At 44.6% G+C, this 14994-nt stretch overlaps 1 protein-coding gene across 1 annotated transcript; it reads right to left on the bottom strand.

The window, feature by feature from the left end:
* Positions 1–1874: 1874 nt before the first annotated feature.
* LOC117554396 (F-box only protein 30-like) lies at positions 1875–14741 on the bottom strand. Its single transcript, XM_034228821.1, is given in 4 exon segments — positions 1875–3851; positions 7790–7852; positions 7855–10031; positions 14502–14741. Coding segments are annotated over 3 exon segments (2385 nt in total). The 5' UTR covers positions 9973–10031; positions 14502–14741; the 3' UTR covers positions 1875–3647.
* Positions 14742–14994: the final 253 nt, after the last annotated feature.

Below are 14994 nucleotides of genomic sequence, written 5' to 3'. Positions count from 1 at the left end.
TACTTTTACTCAAGTACAAGAACATGATCTGAGTACTTCTACTTTTACTCAAGAACAAGATCTGAGTACTTCTACTTTTACTCAAGAACAAGATCTGAGTACTTCTACTTTTACTCAAGTACAAGATCTGAGTACTTCTACTTTTACTCAAGAACAAGATCTGAGTACTTCTACTTTTACTCAAGTACAAGAACAAGATCTGAGTACTTCTACTTTTACTCAAGAACAAGATCTGAGTACTTCTACTTTTACTCAAGTACAAGAACAAGATCTGAGTACTTCTACTTTTACTCAAGAACAAGAACAAGATCTGAGTACTTCTACTTTTACTCAAGAACAAGAACAAGATCTGAGTACTTCTACTTTTACTCAAGAACAAGAACAAGATCTGAGTACTTCTACTTTTACTCAAGAACAAGAACAAGATCTGAGTACTTCTCCCACCAGCAAGTATTATTGTTCACAAAGTGGGTCCCTATATGCTCACGGCTGCATTTCCCCCTTTAGATATACCATCTCAGGACCGGGGTCTAATCTCCAGAGACTTAACATTTATCATATGACATGTTAATAAATGTTCTTTAAACAAATGAAGTCTCTCCTGATTGAACTCTTGTGATCAAACTATATTTTAGAATATAAATGATTAATTATTATCAAATTTAACGACAACCAGAATGGTAAATGGTAAATGGACTGTACTTATATAGCGCTTTATCCAGTCTTTACAACCCCTCAAAGCGCTTTACATACTACATGTCATTCAGCCATTCACACAGAGCAGTACCACTTGCTCTAGGACCTAACATTCACACAGAGCAGTACCACTTGCTCTAGGACCTAACATTCACACAGAGCAGTACCACTTGCTCTAGGACCTAACATTCACACACATTCACACAGAGCAGTACCACTTGCTCTAGGACCTAACATTCACACAGAGCAGTACCACTTGCTCTAGGACCTAACATTCACACAGAGCAGTACCACTTGCTCTAGGACCTAACATTCACACAGAGCAGTACCACTTGCTCTAGGACCTAACATTCACACAGAGCAGTACCACTTGCTCTAGGACCTAACATTCACACAGAGGAGTACCACTTGCTCTAGGACCTAACATTCACACAGAGCAGTACCACTTGCTCTAGGACCTAACATTCACACAGAGCAGTACCACTTGCTCTAGGACCTAACATTCACACACATTCACACAGAGCAGTACCACTTGCTCTAGGACCTAACATTCACACAGAGCAGTACCACTTGCTCTAGGACCTAACATTCACACACATTCACACAGAGCAGTACCACTTGCTCTAGGACCTAACATTCACACAGAGCAGTACCACTTGCTCTAGGACCTAACATTCACACAGAGCAGTACCACTTGCTCTAGGACCTAACATTCACACAGAGCAGTACCACTTGCTCTAGGACCTAACATTCACACAGAGCAGTACCACTTGCTCTAGGACCTAACATTCACACAGAGCAGTACCACTTGCTCTAGGACCTAACATTCACACACATTCACACAGAGCAGTACCACTTGCTCTAGGACCTAACATTCACACAGAGCAGTACCACTTGCTCTAGGACCTAACATTCACACACCGTTGGCCATCGGGAGCAACTCAGGGTTAAGTATCTCGCCCAAGGATACATCGACATGTTGGCTGCACGGGCTGGGATCGAACCCACAACCTTCTGGTTGAAAGACGACCGCACTCCCTCGCAGCCACAGAATCTCCATCAGTCAGTAAAATAACAATCCTTGTTACTTAAAATAATAATTTATAAATACGTAACGTTCAGGACTTTAAGGCACTTTGTTGAGAAACTCCTGAAATAAGAAGGAACAACAAAATCAATCAAGGTTTAAAAACTGAGTCTTTATTAAATTACAAATATCTGCTTCACACAAAGTCTGCATTATTAAAAAACCAGAGGTGCTGCTGGTCCTCTGCTGGTCCTCTGAGGATCCAACAGGGCTCCAGAGGTGCTGCTGGTCCTCTGCTGGTCCTCTGAGGATCCAACAGGGCTCCAGAGGTGCTGCTGGTCCTCAGAGGATCCAACAGGGCTCCAGAGGAAAACGTGATTTAAAAAATATTTAGAGTTAATATGAAAATGTGCTTCACGGTGCCTGAGAGAGAGAGAGAGAGAGAGCGAGAGAGAGAGAGAGAGAGAGAGAGAGAGCGAGAGAGAGAGAGAGAGCGAGAGCGAGAGAGAGCGAGTCTGGAGGTGATACAGGTTACGAGAGAGAGAGAGAGAGAAAGAAAACGTGTAAACTGAAACCAAACACATGCAGAAACTGGAGGGACAGAAACGTCCTGCTACGTCACAAATATAAAGTCTTACGGTCCACGCCTTCATGTGCAAACACGTCATTCAGATCCAAAACACACACACAGAAAGTACCGGTACAAAACAAACAAAACGTCAAACTTAAAAAAAATATAAAAACAAAAATCACACTTTTTTTTTCTTTACAGTCAGTTTCTGTAAAACATTAGATTTTCTCACGTTCAGGTGTTTCATGATATCTATATTATATATTTAACATATCACCCCCTGCTCTAATACTGCTCTCACACCTGTCTCTAAGATAAGATGGACTTCTATTAACCCCTCGTGGGGAAACGGTTTCTCTGCATTCGACCCATCCTGTGTTCGGAGCAGTGTGGGGAACGGTGCCTTGCTCAGGGACACCTCGGTAGCACTTGAACTGGTGACTTTCCAGTTGCCAAGCCAAGTCCCTATCGACTTCGCCACCGCCGCCCCCACACCTGTATCTGCTGCGACCCTGAGACAGCAGCAGCAACAAGCTAAATACAGAGTGTGTGAACTACTGTGTGTGTGTGTGTGTCCCTGTCCTGCAGGGTTAATGAGGTCCGGCACTCACTGACATTCATGGCTGTAGAGAACGACCCAAGGCTAGTGTTAGCTTAGCATGATCACAGAGTTTAGGGAACATTATTTAAAAAAAATGCTGCTTTAATTATTAATTTTATTCCAGGTGTTGGCGAGTATGAGAAGACCCAGAATAATCACTGAAAGCAGACGTTTGAATTATTATCATTATTTTAGATTTGCGGTTGATAAGGAAGAGGATTAGAGCCACACAAATAATCTGATCAAAAGTGTGAATTCTGAGCAAAAAAGTATTCCGACTTTTTTTCTGAAAACGTAAAATAAAATCACTTTTGGTCAGATTTGTATAATTGTTTTTACACGTGGCCCAAATCCTCTTCTGGAGGACAGCCAACAGTCAAGAGGCCTTTATTTTAAGCTTGATGCGGACTGTTGAGATGTTCATAGTTTTGTGTACAAATTGTCAGAACATATTTAAAATGTGCATCCCAGAGTCTCAGAGTCCGAGGGGAAGTCAGATCTCCAGATTAGGGATCAGTATAATTATTCTAACTTGTAGAAATGTGACTGACAGGAGATCAGGAGGCGGTTCCTCTGAGAGCTCGCTGACTCTTTGATATAAAAATAAAAAAGGTTGTTACTAACACAACGTCTTCAGTCGCCCCCTCAGAAAGGAGGCGGTGAATCTGAGAGTCTGTAGTCACTGGAGGAAACAACGTCTTCAGTGAATGTGCGTCACAGAGTCTGTAAACAAGGGAGAAACGTCGTGGTCTTCACGCCACAGGTTTGAGGACGGATCTGAGGCACCGGCCCTCCTTGGTGAGCTCTCTGGTGAAGCACATGCAGGGCAGCGGCACGGCCTCTTCTCGTCTGGTGATCTGGTTGAACTTGCACTTCTTCAGGTGGTCGGCCATGCTGGCGATGTTGGCGAACTTCCACTCGTTCACCGTGCCGAACGCCGTGCTGAAGCGCCACACCTGGACACCAACGAAGAAGAGAGGGGGTTAATATCAGGGCGGGGGTTACTCAAAGAAAAAACAGTAAAAAAAAAATGTGTGTTTTTAAAAAGGAAAGTTAGATCCAAAACGTATTTCATAAACGACTTTGCAAAACCAGAGATTTAGGGGAAAATTCTTTTTAGAAATGTACGATTAGGGGTTAGAGACCATTTTGCCTCAATTTGGTCAAATTTCTCGCTGTGTTTTTTCTAAAATTGACTTCAACATTAGCCGCTTTCACACCAAATACTTTGCCGTACTTAGTACCCCGGCACTAAGTACCCCAGGGCAGCGTTTCCGGCAGGGGGGCGTCTTGCCGTCATTAGACGCCTTTATTCAGCTCAGGACGCCCTGAACTCGAGCCGAGGGCGTCCAAAAATATTAATAATTCGAGAGAAGATCGAGAGTTTTGAAATGAGGAGAAGGAAAAAGGAAAAGGACATCCCTCTGTTGGAGGGGCAAAGGAGTCTGGTGGGATTCTTTTCGGAGTATTGAGGATCGTTTCCCCGACATCGAAGGTGCCTGCTACAGGACAACACGGAACGTGCACGATTTGGACGCGATGAGCGGTGCTAGTGGAGCATGCGCATGAGCTGCGAGCACCAGAGCCTCGCAGCGGCGAAACTGAGGCTCCGTGGTAAACTGTGGATGAAGAGCTGTTTGGGAGCCGAAACAGCCGGCGCTTTAAGAGAGCCGAGCCAAATGATCCGGCTCACTAACGTAAAAAGACTGTTGCCTCATCCCAATACCCCTCCTCCTTTCCCTCACTCGCCTCCCTTCCTTGCATCTTAGCTCCGCCTCCGTAAGATGCGAGCGAGAGACACGAGGAGGTGACGCGAGGACAGAGGAGTCCTCAGGTATTAATTGGGATGTCCTCGTTCACAGACGTCACTTTTAAACGACGTCTGTTAATGATGCCATGTGCACAGCTGCACCCCCTCTCATCGGGCTGAACTGAAGAACCCTTAGAACCGGCCCATTGGTTGTTAAACATTTATTTAAATGAATCTTTCTCTTGTTAGTCAAGGAATTCAATGTGTGATGGTTGGTCCTGCTTTTGTGTTCCGTGTTGGTGTAACATGTAGCCTACATTTAAATAAAAATATAATGATAATGTGAAAGCCTTTTAGAAATGAATTGCACATAATCATTCCCACGGAGCTGTGAGCACTGAGACATTTATGTGACGCTTTTCCACTCATCTTCCAGTTGTGGGTTTTCCTCTGTTGAAATGGACCAGCTGTGAAGGAGGGGGCGGGGCTTTTATACACGAGTAGTGAAAACACTTCTGCGTAGTCTGCTCTCGTGTATCCTCCCGCACCCCTCCTCCCGCACCCCTCCTCGACTCCTCCGTGTGCATTTCAGCTATTGGGACGTCCTTCAAAATGGCGTGTCTTGATCGATTTCCGGGTCAAGTCCCGGAGGAGGGGAAGAGAGGAGTCGAGGAGGGGTATTGGGATGAGGCTAGTATCTATAAGGGACGGCTCAAGTCAAAACAACCCCTCCCCGCTCTCGGGGTGGACGCCCTCTCAGCCCTGGTCTGGCGGAAACACTGCCCCAGGGCACTAAGTAGTCACAAGACATGCTAAACTGGTGTTTTTCCACCAAATAAATGTTTAAAAAAATCCCATTTGATCGATTTATAGTTGGCAGCTTAAATATTTTCAAAATTGCAAATTCAGAAACGGATGATTTTATAATTTCCTAATCCAACAAATTATCATTTTGATTCGGGAGTAAAATGCAGATTCTTTCCAGGATTAGTTGTGTTTTTTTAAAGTGTTTTAAAATAGTACAAAAAAATGTTAACCTGTTCAGCCCCGAGCCTGTTTTTCAGGCATCAGGCTCGAAAATGACATTCCCAGAACAAATGACCATATCTTCTAAAAAGGTTAAATTAATACTCTTTGTTCTCAAAGCAATGAGAAACCTGTGAGTTGGATGTAGAAAAGTCAGAATCAATATAGAATTTTTGTATTTTAAAGTAAATTCAGATTGAACATAGTGAAAAAATGTAAATGATAGTGTCCGTCCAAAATAAAAACATTACTTATAGTGACAACCATTGAATCTGGAATCTCAGCTTTTTGCGGATCCGATGAAGTATAAAAGATCGCTACCGTGAGTTATGTGCCAAGTGCGTTAGCACTCTTTCTCTTAATGCTAATTCAGACGCTCGGCGTTAGAGTTGTGTTTTGTTTCGCTAAAAATGGTTCATATCGTCAGTGAGCTGAGTTTTGGCGCTTTTCCACTGCAGGGCCTCGCAGGGCTTCGTACGGTTTGGTTAGGCCTTGGTAGGCCAGGCTCTCTTTATGCTGCGTTTCCATTACAGTTTAGTAGCTGGGGCAGTAACTGTAGCTGGGGCAGTAACTATAGTAACGCAGTAGGGATGTAACGATATATCGAATATCGCGATAAACGTCTCAATACCGTCGTGAGACTGACAAAATCTACCGCGATCTTTTAATGTAAAAAAAAAAAATTAAATACATTTTTTTTTTAAACCTTAATTCAACCAGATGGTCCCATTGAGATCATCGATCACAGTTTGACCCACTGCTGTCACCCATGGTCAAAGCATATCTCTCTGTCCCAGCAACATCAGTACCAAGCGAGAGAGTTGTTTCCACAGCAGGGGATTTTGCAAACGCCCAAACATCCCAGCTTCTACCTGGAAATGTGGACATGCTCATATTCCTGAAAGATAACCTTGATGCCGCTGAGAGAGAGAGTTAGAGATGAGTTACTTGAACAACTAAAGTGACACTTGATTTATTCTATTGCAGGGTCTGATTATTATATTGTTGACACTTTAAAATATTACTATCTACTAAAATGCTGTACAAATCAGATTTATTATTTAATAAAGAAAAAAAATTCAAGTGAAATAACGTACAAAAAAACACTTTTTTTCTCTTTATTTTTCAATATCGCGATAAATATCGTACCGTGGACTTTTTAAATCGCGATATTATCGTATCGTGAGTTGTTGGTATCGTTACATCCCTAGTAAGCAGTAACTATAGTGACGCTGCGTAAGACTGCTGTGACGTCATCTTCAATGAGAACCACAAAAACAACACAGCCGTTAGCTGTTAGCCCTCAGAGCTCACAGCTCCTCATATCTGTTCAGAAACTAGACAGAAGTTAAACAATTACAAACCACAGACTGTCTGTGTCATGGAGAATACAGTCACTGGTTTATTTATGTCTGTAGGCCGTTGTTGTGAGTGTGGACGGTCGGAGCATATACTGCGTTAGCTTAGCCGATCTCCATTCACAAAACACGCATCTTAAAAGGTGTTTCTCTGCCGTCTGTCTGCAGACTTGTCAAAGCATTAATTCATGGTTTTTACTAACCGGTATCAGTATGTTGTTACTTCGGCATCATTTAGAAACGTGTATTACAATTAAATCACGGTCAAATATGTTCATCTTGTTGTAGTTGTAGCCCCCTTGCCAGAGATTCTCTCTGACCAATCAGCAGTCGAGAGTGTTTACGTCACTAGTTTAGCATATTCAGCCCGGTTGTTGGCCCGCTAAGAACCTCGATTTGCCCTGAGACGAAACTACCTCTAGTGGAACATTAAAAAAAAAGCGGGCCGGGTTTGGCACGGCACGCTTAAACCGTGCGGCAGTGGAAAAGCGCCATTTCTTCCCGACGAGTGGGTATGACACATTAATAGGTTGTTAAATGTTAAGAGGCCCTGAGACACAGTTTCGTGAATATTGATGTGTTTTGCCCCCGGGGCGGGAGCATGGGGTTCAACAGGTTAACAGGCGTGTATTTGAGTAACTGGGAACAGAATTGACCCTTTGAGTTGCAGCTCTATAAAGATTGCAAAGCCTTTAAAGATGTTTGAGGAGATATAGGAACCCTGGGAAGTCTTTTTTTAGAGAAATACAATCTTCCTGACCTTGTCTGTGATCTGCCACGATGAGGACCCGTCCGCTCTCCTGATCTTGTTCCACAGCAGCACACCACCATGCCTCTCATCTGCAGCAGACTGCCACACACCTCCCTCATGGTGCGGGACACCCTGGACAGCTGGCACAGACTGAAGGAGTCCAGGAAGGAGGCCACGTGTTGCAGCACCTCGAAGGGAAGGCCGCTCAGCTGATCCCCGTCACACCCTACCCTCCTGCGACACCTCGGGGGGCCTGGTTTCACCCCGAAGGACCCAAGGTGCCGGTCGTGGATGATCCGGAAACCTTGCACCGAGGGGCAGAAGCGACGTTGACTGAACGTGCATCCGTAATACGCCAGAGGACAACGCTGCTCCATCCATCCGTTCAAACCCGCGTGGATATCCCCGTGCACGTTCTTGAAGTGCGAGGAGAATTCGTCCCGTCGAAACAGCTGCCCGCAGACAAAGGTAAACATAGAACGCTGTTTTGTCTGGTATCGAGCCACGCACTCCAGAACCAGGTCCAGACGCAGCGTGTGGAACGGGCTCGGGTTGGAGAGTTGGGGGTTGGCGTGATCACAAGCGGACGCCGAAGACACGTCTCCAACCATTGTGTTGGTGGCGAGGATAGCGGAGGGGAAGGAGAACGTCTGGGTGCCGAAATCAATGTGATATCCGTCCACGAAGCGGCTGTCGGAGATTCCACGACCCCCCGGGGAGTCGCCGAGGCAGAAAAGAAGCGCAGCGGTGATTAAGTCGATGCCGTGAAGCCCCATCGGGTCGTCCGCCACCTCCAAATCCGACGTGTCCACAGACTTGTCCTCCATTTTGGCTCGGAACAAGTAGGGGTCGGATAGAAGTGCCCGGCGGCCGTTAAAAGTGAACATGCTGATCCCCCGGAGAACCTCCACGCTCTGAAGCTTCCTCTCCAGGCAGCGGAACCGTAACTCTGAGGGGAGGTGCTGCAGGAAGCCGTTACGCATCACGTGGTCTGACAGACGGAAGGGCACCGGGGTCGCTGGAGGAGGTCGCTGAACCACGGGAAGAAGGCCTGGAGGTCGTTGAACCACGGGAAGAAGGCCTGGAGGTCGTTGAACCACGGGAAGAAGGCCTGGAGGTCGTTGAACCACGGGAAGAAGGCCTGGAGGTCGTTGAACCACGGGAAGGAAGCCTGGAGGTCGTTGAACCACGGGAAGGAAGCCTGGAGGTCGTTGAACCACGGGAAGGAAGTCTGGACGAAGCACTGGAGCTTGAAGGAAGTTTGGAGGAAGTAAAGGAGCTTGAAGGAAGTCCTGAGAAAGCAGCGCCATGGGAAGAGAGTTCGGAGGAAGTACCGGATACACCAACTGGGAATCCTCGATGGTTTCTTCATCGATGCTCTCCACCTCTTTCTCCTCGTAGAAAAGCTCCACAAAGTCTCTCTCCTCCACCCAATCTTCTGTCCCAACTGCACAGTCCACTCCGCCCACCGCTCCTAGCTCACAATCTGAGTCTGAATCCTCCTCCTTCATGTCCACGTTCTTCCCCCCTTCTGCTGGGTAAACATGGCTCTTCCCTCCGTTCTTCCCTCCGTTCAACCCCCCCACGATCACTTCGATGTCCTTGGAGTTGGTGAGGATGTCCAGAGCGGCGGCTAAACTCCTGCTGGTTTCCAAGGAGGCTCTGAAGCCCCCGTTATACACAGATTCCTCCTCTTTCTCCTCTTCCATCTCCACCACCTCAGGTACGTTTGACGCCCCGTTGGACATTTTCTTGTGGTCCTTGTCCTTGGACACGGTGGTGGTGACCTTCAGAGACTCCAGCAGCATCCTCTGGTCCTGCAGAGCCAGAGCCATGTCCAGCTGCTCCACCTCGTCAAAGTCTTTGCTCAGATTCTCGTAGGACTCCCGGTCTGCGTAGCTAACGGGCCACCTGTTCCACTCCATGGTGCAACAAACGATGCTAGCCGGACACTTCTCCAGATGTTTGGCCATGTGGATGCGGGTGATATTGAAAGGGCATCCGAAGCCTCTGTTGATGCAGGGCAGACGTTCGTAGGCACACAGCAGCCGGTGCTCCTCCAGTTTACAGGAGTGAAACACCGCCCCGCAGACCAGAGGGCAGCCAATCAGATCGCAGCAAACCCCCGGCTCTGGGCGCACCATGCACCGTCTCTTGATGCATTTCATGCAGTGGGAGTGCAGGCTCTCCATGGTTTAACTCTCCGCTCCTCGATCTCCTCGCCCAACGGGATCCGGCGAAGCGTTCAACCCTGAAAACAAAGACATATTAGGGGTCAAACTCAAACACACAGTGGGCCAACATTTAAAAATGGGTACTACTCGAGGGCCGGACTGGTTCAATGTTTATTGCAGAACTTATTGCACATATTAAACCTGGAACTAACAAAGCTTCAATTATTGCCTATAAAATAACATTAAACATTAAATAATCAGGTGCATTCATTTCTTATGGCTCTATCTGCAGCTTTTCCAGTCATTTCTTATGATCACATTTCCCCACAGGCCAACAACAGCTTCAACAAAACTATTCCCCTCACAGAGAAAACCAAACATGCCCTGTTGTCCTGAGAGAGAAAGTGCAGAAGGAAGCATCCATTGAACTCAGTGTGCTGCTCTGTGATGCTAGCTCAGATACTTGGCATCTCATCTCGGGTGCAAGGTCATCAATGTTTGGGCTCAGGCTCTGAGCGGAGGAGACCCTCAGGATGGAGGGAAGGTGTGAGAGCAATATACCGGCGGGCCAGATCTAGTAGGAATTAGAAATTATCCAGCGGGCCCAAATTAAATCCACCAAGGCCCTGATTTGGCCCCCGGGCCTCGAGTTTGACGCATGTGTTATTAGAGCCTTCATCGGATAAAGGAAATCTCAACTATCTCTTCTAACTGTGCGTGGACTAACGGATCATTTCCCTCCACAAAACCCCACTTTAAACCTCTCAGCTGAGACGGCTCATCTTACAGGTGATTTGAAAACCAACTGAATAAATCCTGGACTAGAATATAAAAGAAGAAGGTGTCTTTAATAGGGCTGTCAAACGACTAAACATTTTAATCAGATTAATCTCAGCTTAAAGATGAATTATATCTCCATTCGAACTATGTCCAAAATATGCCATTTCTTTCTGTATATTGTTGGGAATGGAAAGATAAATGAAAGAAGGCGGATATATCCATTTCACATACAGCAGCCTATACGTTTATTATAACATTGTTCTGTGTCAGAATGAAAGACAGCCCACACACCCATCAATCATCAAACCGTGGGGTCTTATTTCATTACGTGTTGATTTCTATCAGCACGTAATGTTGTATCGATGTATCGGGACTTCCTGCAACAACACCACGCCGTTATCGTGATTCTGATTGGCCAGAAGACATTATCAAAGATGTTTTATTGAGAAGATGATCACTACGTGACAAAAGTTTTCAAACCCGTTTCTAGTCTTCGGTATTTCCAGACAAGTGAAATCAATCTGACTAACTGCTGTCTGTGCCGTTTACCCCGCGCGAGTTGGCGGACTTTATTTTGCTTCCTTTAACATCATTGTTCATGGCGGGGCTAAGCCATTTCTTGGTATGGCTGTAGCCCACCCCACTATACCCTGGCGCTGGTGGGATGTATGGGGCGGGCCAGTATGCGTTAAATATTTTTAACGCAGTTAATTAAAAACATTTATTACCGCCGTTAACGCGATAATTTTGACAGCATTAGTCTTTAAATCAGTTTAGGACTTGGCGTCAATCTTCTCTCCCGATAAAGGTCGATGATGAACATCAGGAGACGGCGTGGATTCAATACTTTAAAGTATTTGTAATATTTCCAGCTTTAGCTCATTAACATGCATCCGGGTTCATTTGACATAAACCCGACCTTCAGAGGAGACCTCACAGCACGCTTTCTGGTTGGTGTTGGTACACGCTTGACATCATGATTTACTGCGTCACAATATTTGGAGAATTCATATCATCACAAAAGGATCTCATTGAAATGTAGCTCCTAGAAACCCCCGGCCCGACAGAGATGTGTTCAGAAGTGTCTGCTCCTCATGTCACTCACATCAAATCCTAGAAATCTACTGCAGTCCTTGGAAATTCATTATTTCACAACTCTTTGAAATCCAAATGCAAGCTCTGACAACAACACTGTCGAGAGGTAAATACATTTAGCTGCCGTTACATTATCCCAGGACCTCAAACATCACACACGGCATCTCAGGCCTGGGCTTAAAGGACGGACCTGTGTTCCTCCTCTAAGGGTCCTCCAACAGCTGCACATTCAAGATGTTGTTGTTTTCTTCAGGTCGTTTTTAATGCTGGAGGTATTTGACCAACATACCAAATGACTAAGAGGGGGCAGCAAGTGAATTATTTCGCAACTCTGAAACCAAAAGCAAGCCCTTACAACAACAACAACAACAACAACAACAGTGTTTAGGTGTAAACACATGGAGCGGTCAGTGAGCACAGCATGCAGCCCTCTGACCTGAGAGATCTACTCTGGTTCAGTTCTTCATGAAGCTTTGTTGTTGTTGTTGTTGTCTCTGTAGAGCTGTAATGATCAGCTGATCCCAGATATGTAGACAACACTTTGACCTTTTCAAAACTGACATTATTCACTATTTTCTGAGGTTTTATAGACTATTAATTATGTGCAAAACATCAACTGTATAGCATCTCAAACGACAATATGTTCACACAGCTCTTTAAATGCTGCCACTCCTCTCTGAGCCGTCGATGACGACTTGATGCCTTTTTAAAGCATATGATTACTGGCTTGTTGATGATGATGATGGCTACTTATTATTTGGTGTAACGCTGTGATTTGCTCACTGCGGGACTAATAAAGGGATTCTGATTTACAGTTTTTAATCTGGATTTCAATCTGCTAATTATGAATGAAAAGCGTCTCCTTGATTTGCTGAGATGTTGCTCACTGCCCGTCCTCTTCCTTTAAAGAGAGAGACCACAGCAGAGTATTGTGTAACTGTAGCCCCCCCCCCCCAACATGTCCTCTCTGCTTGTTATGAATCTTTGTGCTGCCGGTAACCTTTCACAACCCCCCCCCCCCCTCTTAGGTTTCACCGGTGCCTCCAGGCCTGAGCCCCACCTCTGGATCTGAGTTTCTCCCTCAGACCCAGAACAACAACAACACCTCGAGGGGAATCACTCTGAATCATTAGCCGGGGCTTTGGTGCTGCAGGTGCATGTGTGGGGGGTTTACAGGATCATGAAGGCAGACACAGAACAATCATTTAAATACCCGCACACAGGAGGGCTATTGTTATGCATCAGCTCCTTCCTCCCCCCTCAGTGAGGAGAGCAACTATCACCTACAAGACACTCTGCTTCATATGAGTGCAACAATATCACTTCTGTTGTTTACTTTGCTCTTCACTGTTGGAGTACAGTTGTATTCTTATGTTTATCATACTGTGTTTTCTAAATGAGAACCTTAGTGCAACAAGGTAAAGAACATGTTGTATTGAAGTTAGAGAGAAAGAAACATGCCTAGCTTCAAACTCTTTATATGTCCAGTTTGGTCAAGTGTTACATTTCCCATCACATGCTTCTTCTGATCAGTTTACATGATTTAATGTGTCGGAATATTTGGACCTTTCCTCACGATATGGTGCATTTAAATATAAGGAATGAGCTTATCAAATAACACCATCTAATCTTTAGCATACTTCAGCAGCAGCTTCATTGTGATGATGTGTATGCTTGTTGTACTGAATGGATAAAGAAAGCCGCATCTAATATTATTAAAGCACATGGAAAGCAACAGCTGGTTCCGTGACGTCAGCACAGCTGTTAGCAAGTTAGCAAACAGCTAACAACACCGGCTTTAACAAAGCTAACCGCTTATAAGATTAGCAGCACTTATATCACCATTATATATTTAATTATAACGAGTTTCCATGATACCGGGGCCCTGAGAAGTGTGACATGTTAAGTCTTAAACACTTTTTAAAGTTTAACAAAAGAACAACAACATGTTCGGACAGTTAGCATTAGCAGCTAAACTGCGTTAGCATCTCAGCTAAACTTCAGAAGTGTAAACTAAGTAAGTACTTAAGTACAATTTTGAGGTACTTGTACTTTACTTGAGTATTACCATGTTATGCTACTGTGTACTTCTACTCCTCTACAGTTCAGAGGTACATGGTGTACTTTTCCTCCACTACATGTATTAATACCTTTAGTTGCTTCACAGATGTGGATGAATGATGTGAAATATAATCAAGTGTTGAATCAGACTTGAGTTCCACCTGGAGTAAATCCTCCAGCTACCCTGCAGTATACAAAGTACTTCAGACTAGCTGCACCTTCACCAGCTTTGAGAACACTTTCATGATCAATCATTATAAAACATATATATATATAATTCTGAAATGGACCAATCTGCACAACGACTACTTTTACTGTCTTTCACTATATTTAGATGAGAATACTTTCCTACTTTCACTTGAGGAACATTTTGAATGCAGGACTTTTACTCTAACAGAGTATTCCTACACTCTGGTACTTCTACTTTTACTCAAGTACAAGATCTGAGTACTTCTACTTTTACTCAAGTACAAGATCTGAGTACTTCTACTTTTACTCAAGTACATCATTTAAGTACTTCTCCCACCTCTAGTAAACTGCATTAGCATCAGAAGCTAAACTCCATTAGCATATTTAGCTGAGTTAGCTCATATCTTCCAGAAACTACTTACCCAAGTGTCGGGGTTCTCCGGATGAACTGAAGCACTACTTGCGTACTTGTGTCAGAGTTGTGGACATCAGATAAGAGCGGTAAAGTGAGAATAAAAGGCCGTAAAAGGAGTTAAATGTTCCCCTGAAGTGATCTGGCTGCAGCTGGTTCTCCGGTTCTTTTGATCTGAGGGGAACGTCTGTTTTGATCCTGGAGAGGCACGTCGTTATTCCACGTCATCACGTAAAGCAACGTTTGTCGTTAAACAAGCCCACTTCTGCGTTAACGTAGCTTTGCGTAATTACGTCATGGATTAGAATGTAAACATTGAGGTGATATTCTGAATTTAAAAAAAATATTTTGTACAGTTCATTTCATGTTTAGGGACATTTCATATTCATTCAAGCATATACATTTTTTTAAAATATTTGTTTCTAAAGAAAAATAAACGAATGAAATGTAAAACATAGTAATAATAATAATTAAAAATGGTTTAATAGTCCAGAGCCCTATAA

This window comes from Gymnodraco acuticeps, unplaced genomic scaffold (genome assembly GCF_902827175.1).
Source record: "Gymnodraco acuticeps unplaced genomic scaffold, fGymAcu1.1, whole genome shotgun sequence".
In the NCBI taxonomy this organism is placed as follows: domain Eukaryota; kingdom Metazoa; phylum Chordata; class Actinopteri; order Perciformes; family Bathydraconidae; genus Gymnodraco; species Gymnodraco acuticeps.
This window is presented reverse-complemented; position numbering and strand designations above follow the sequence as displayed.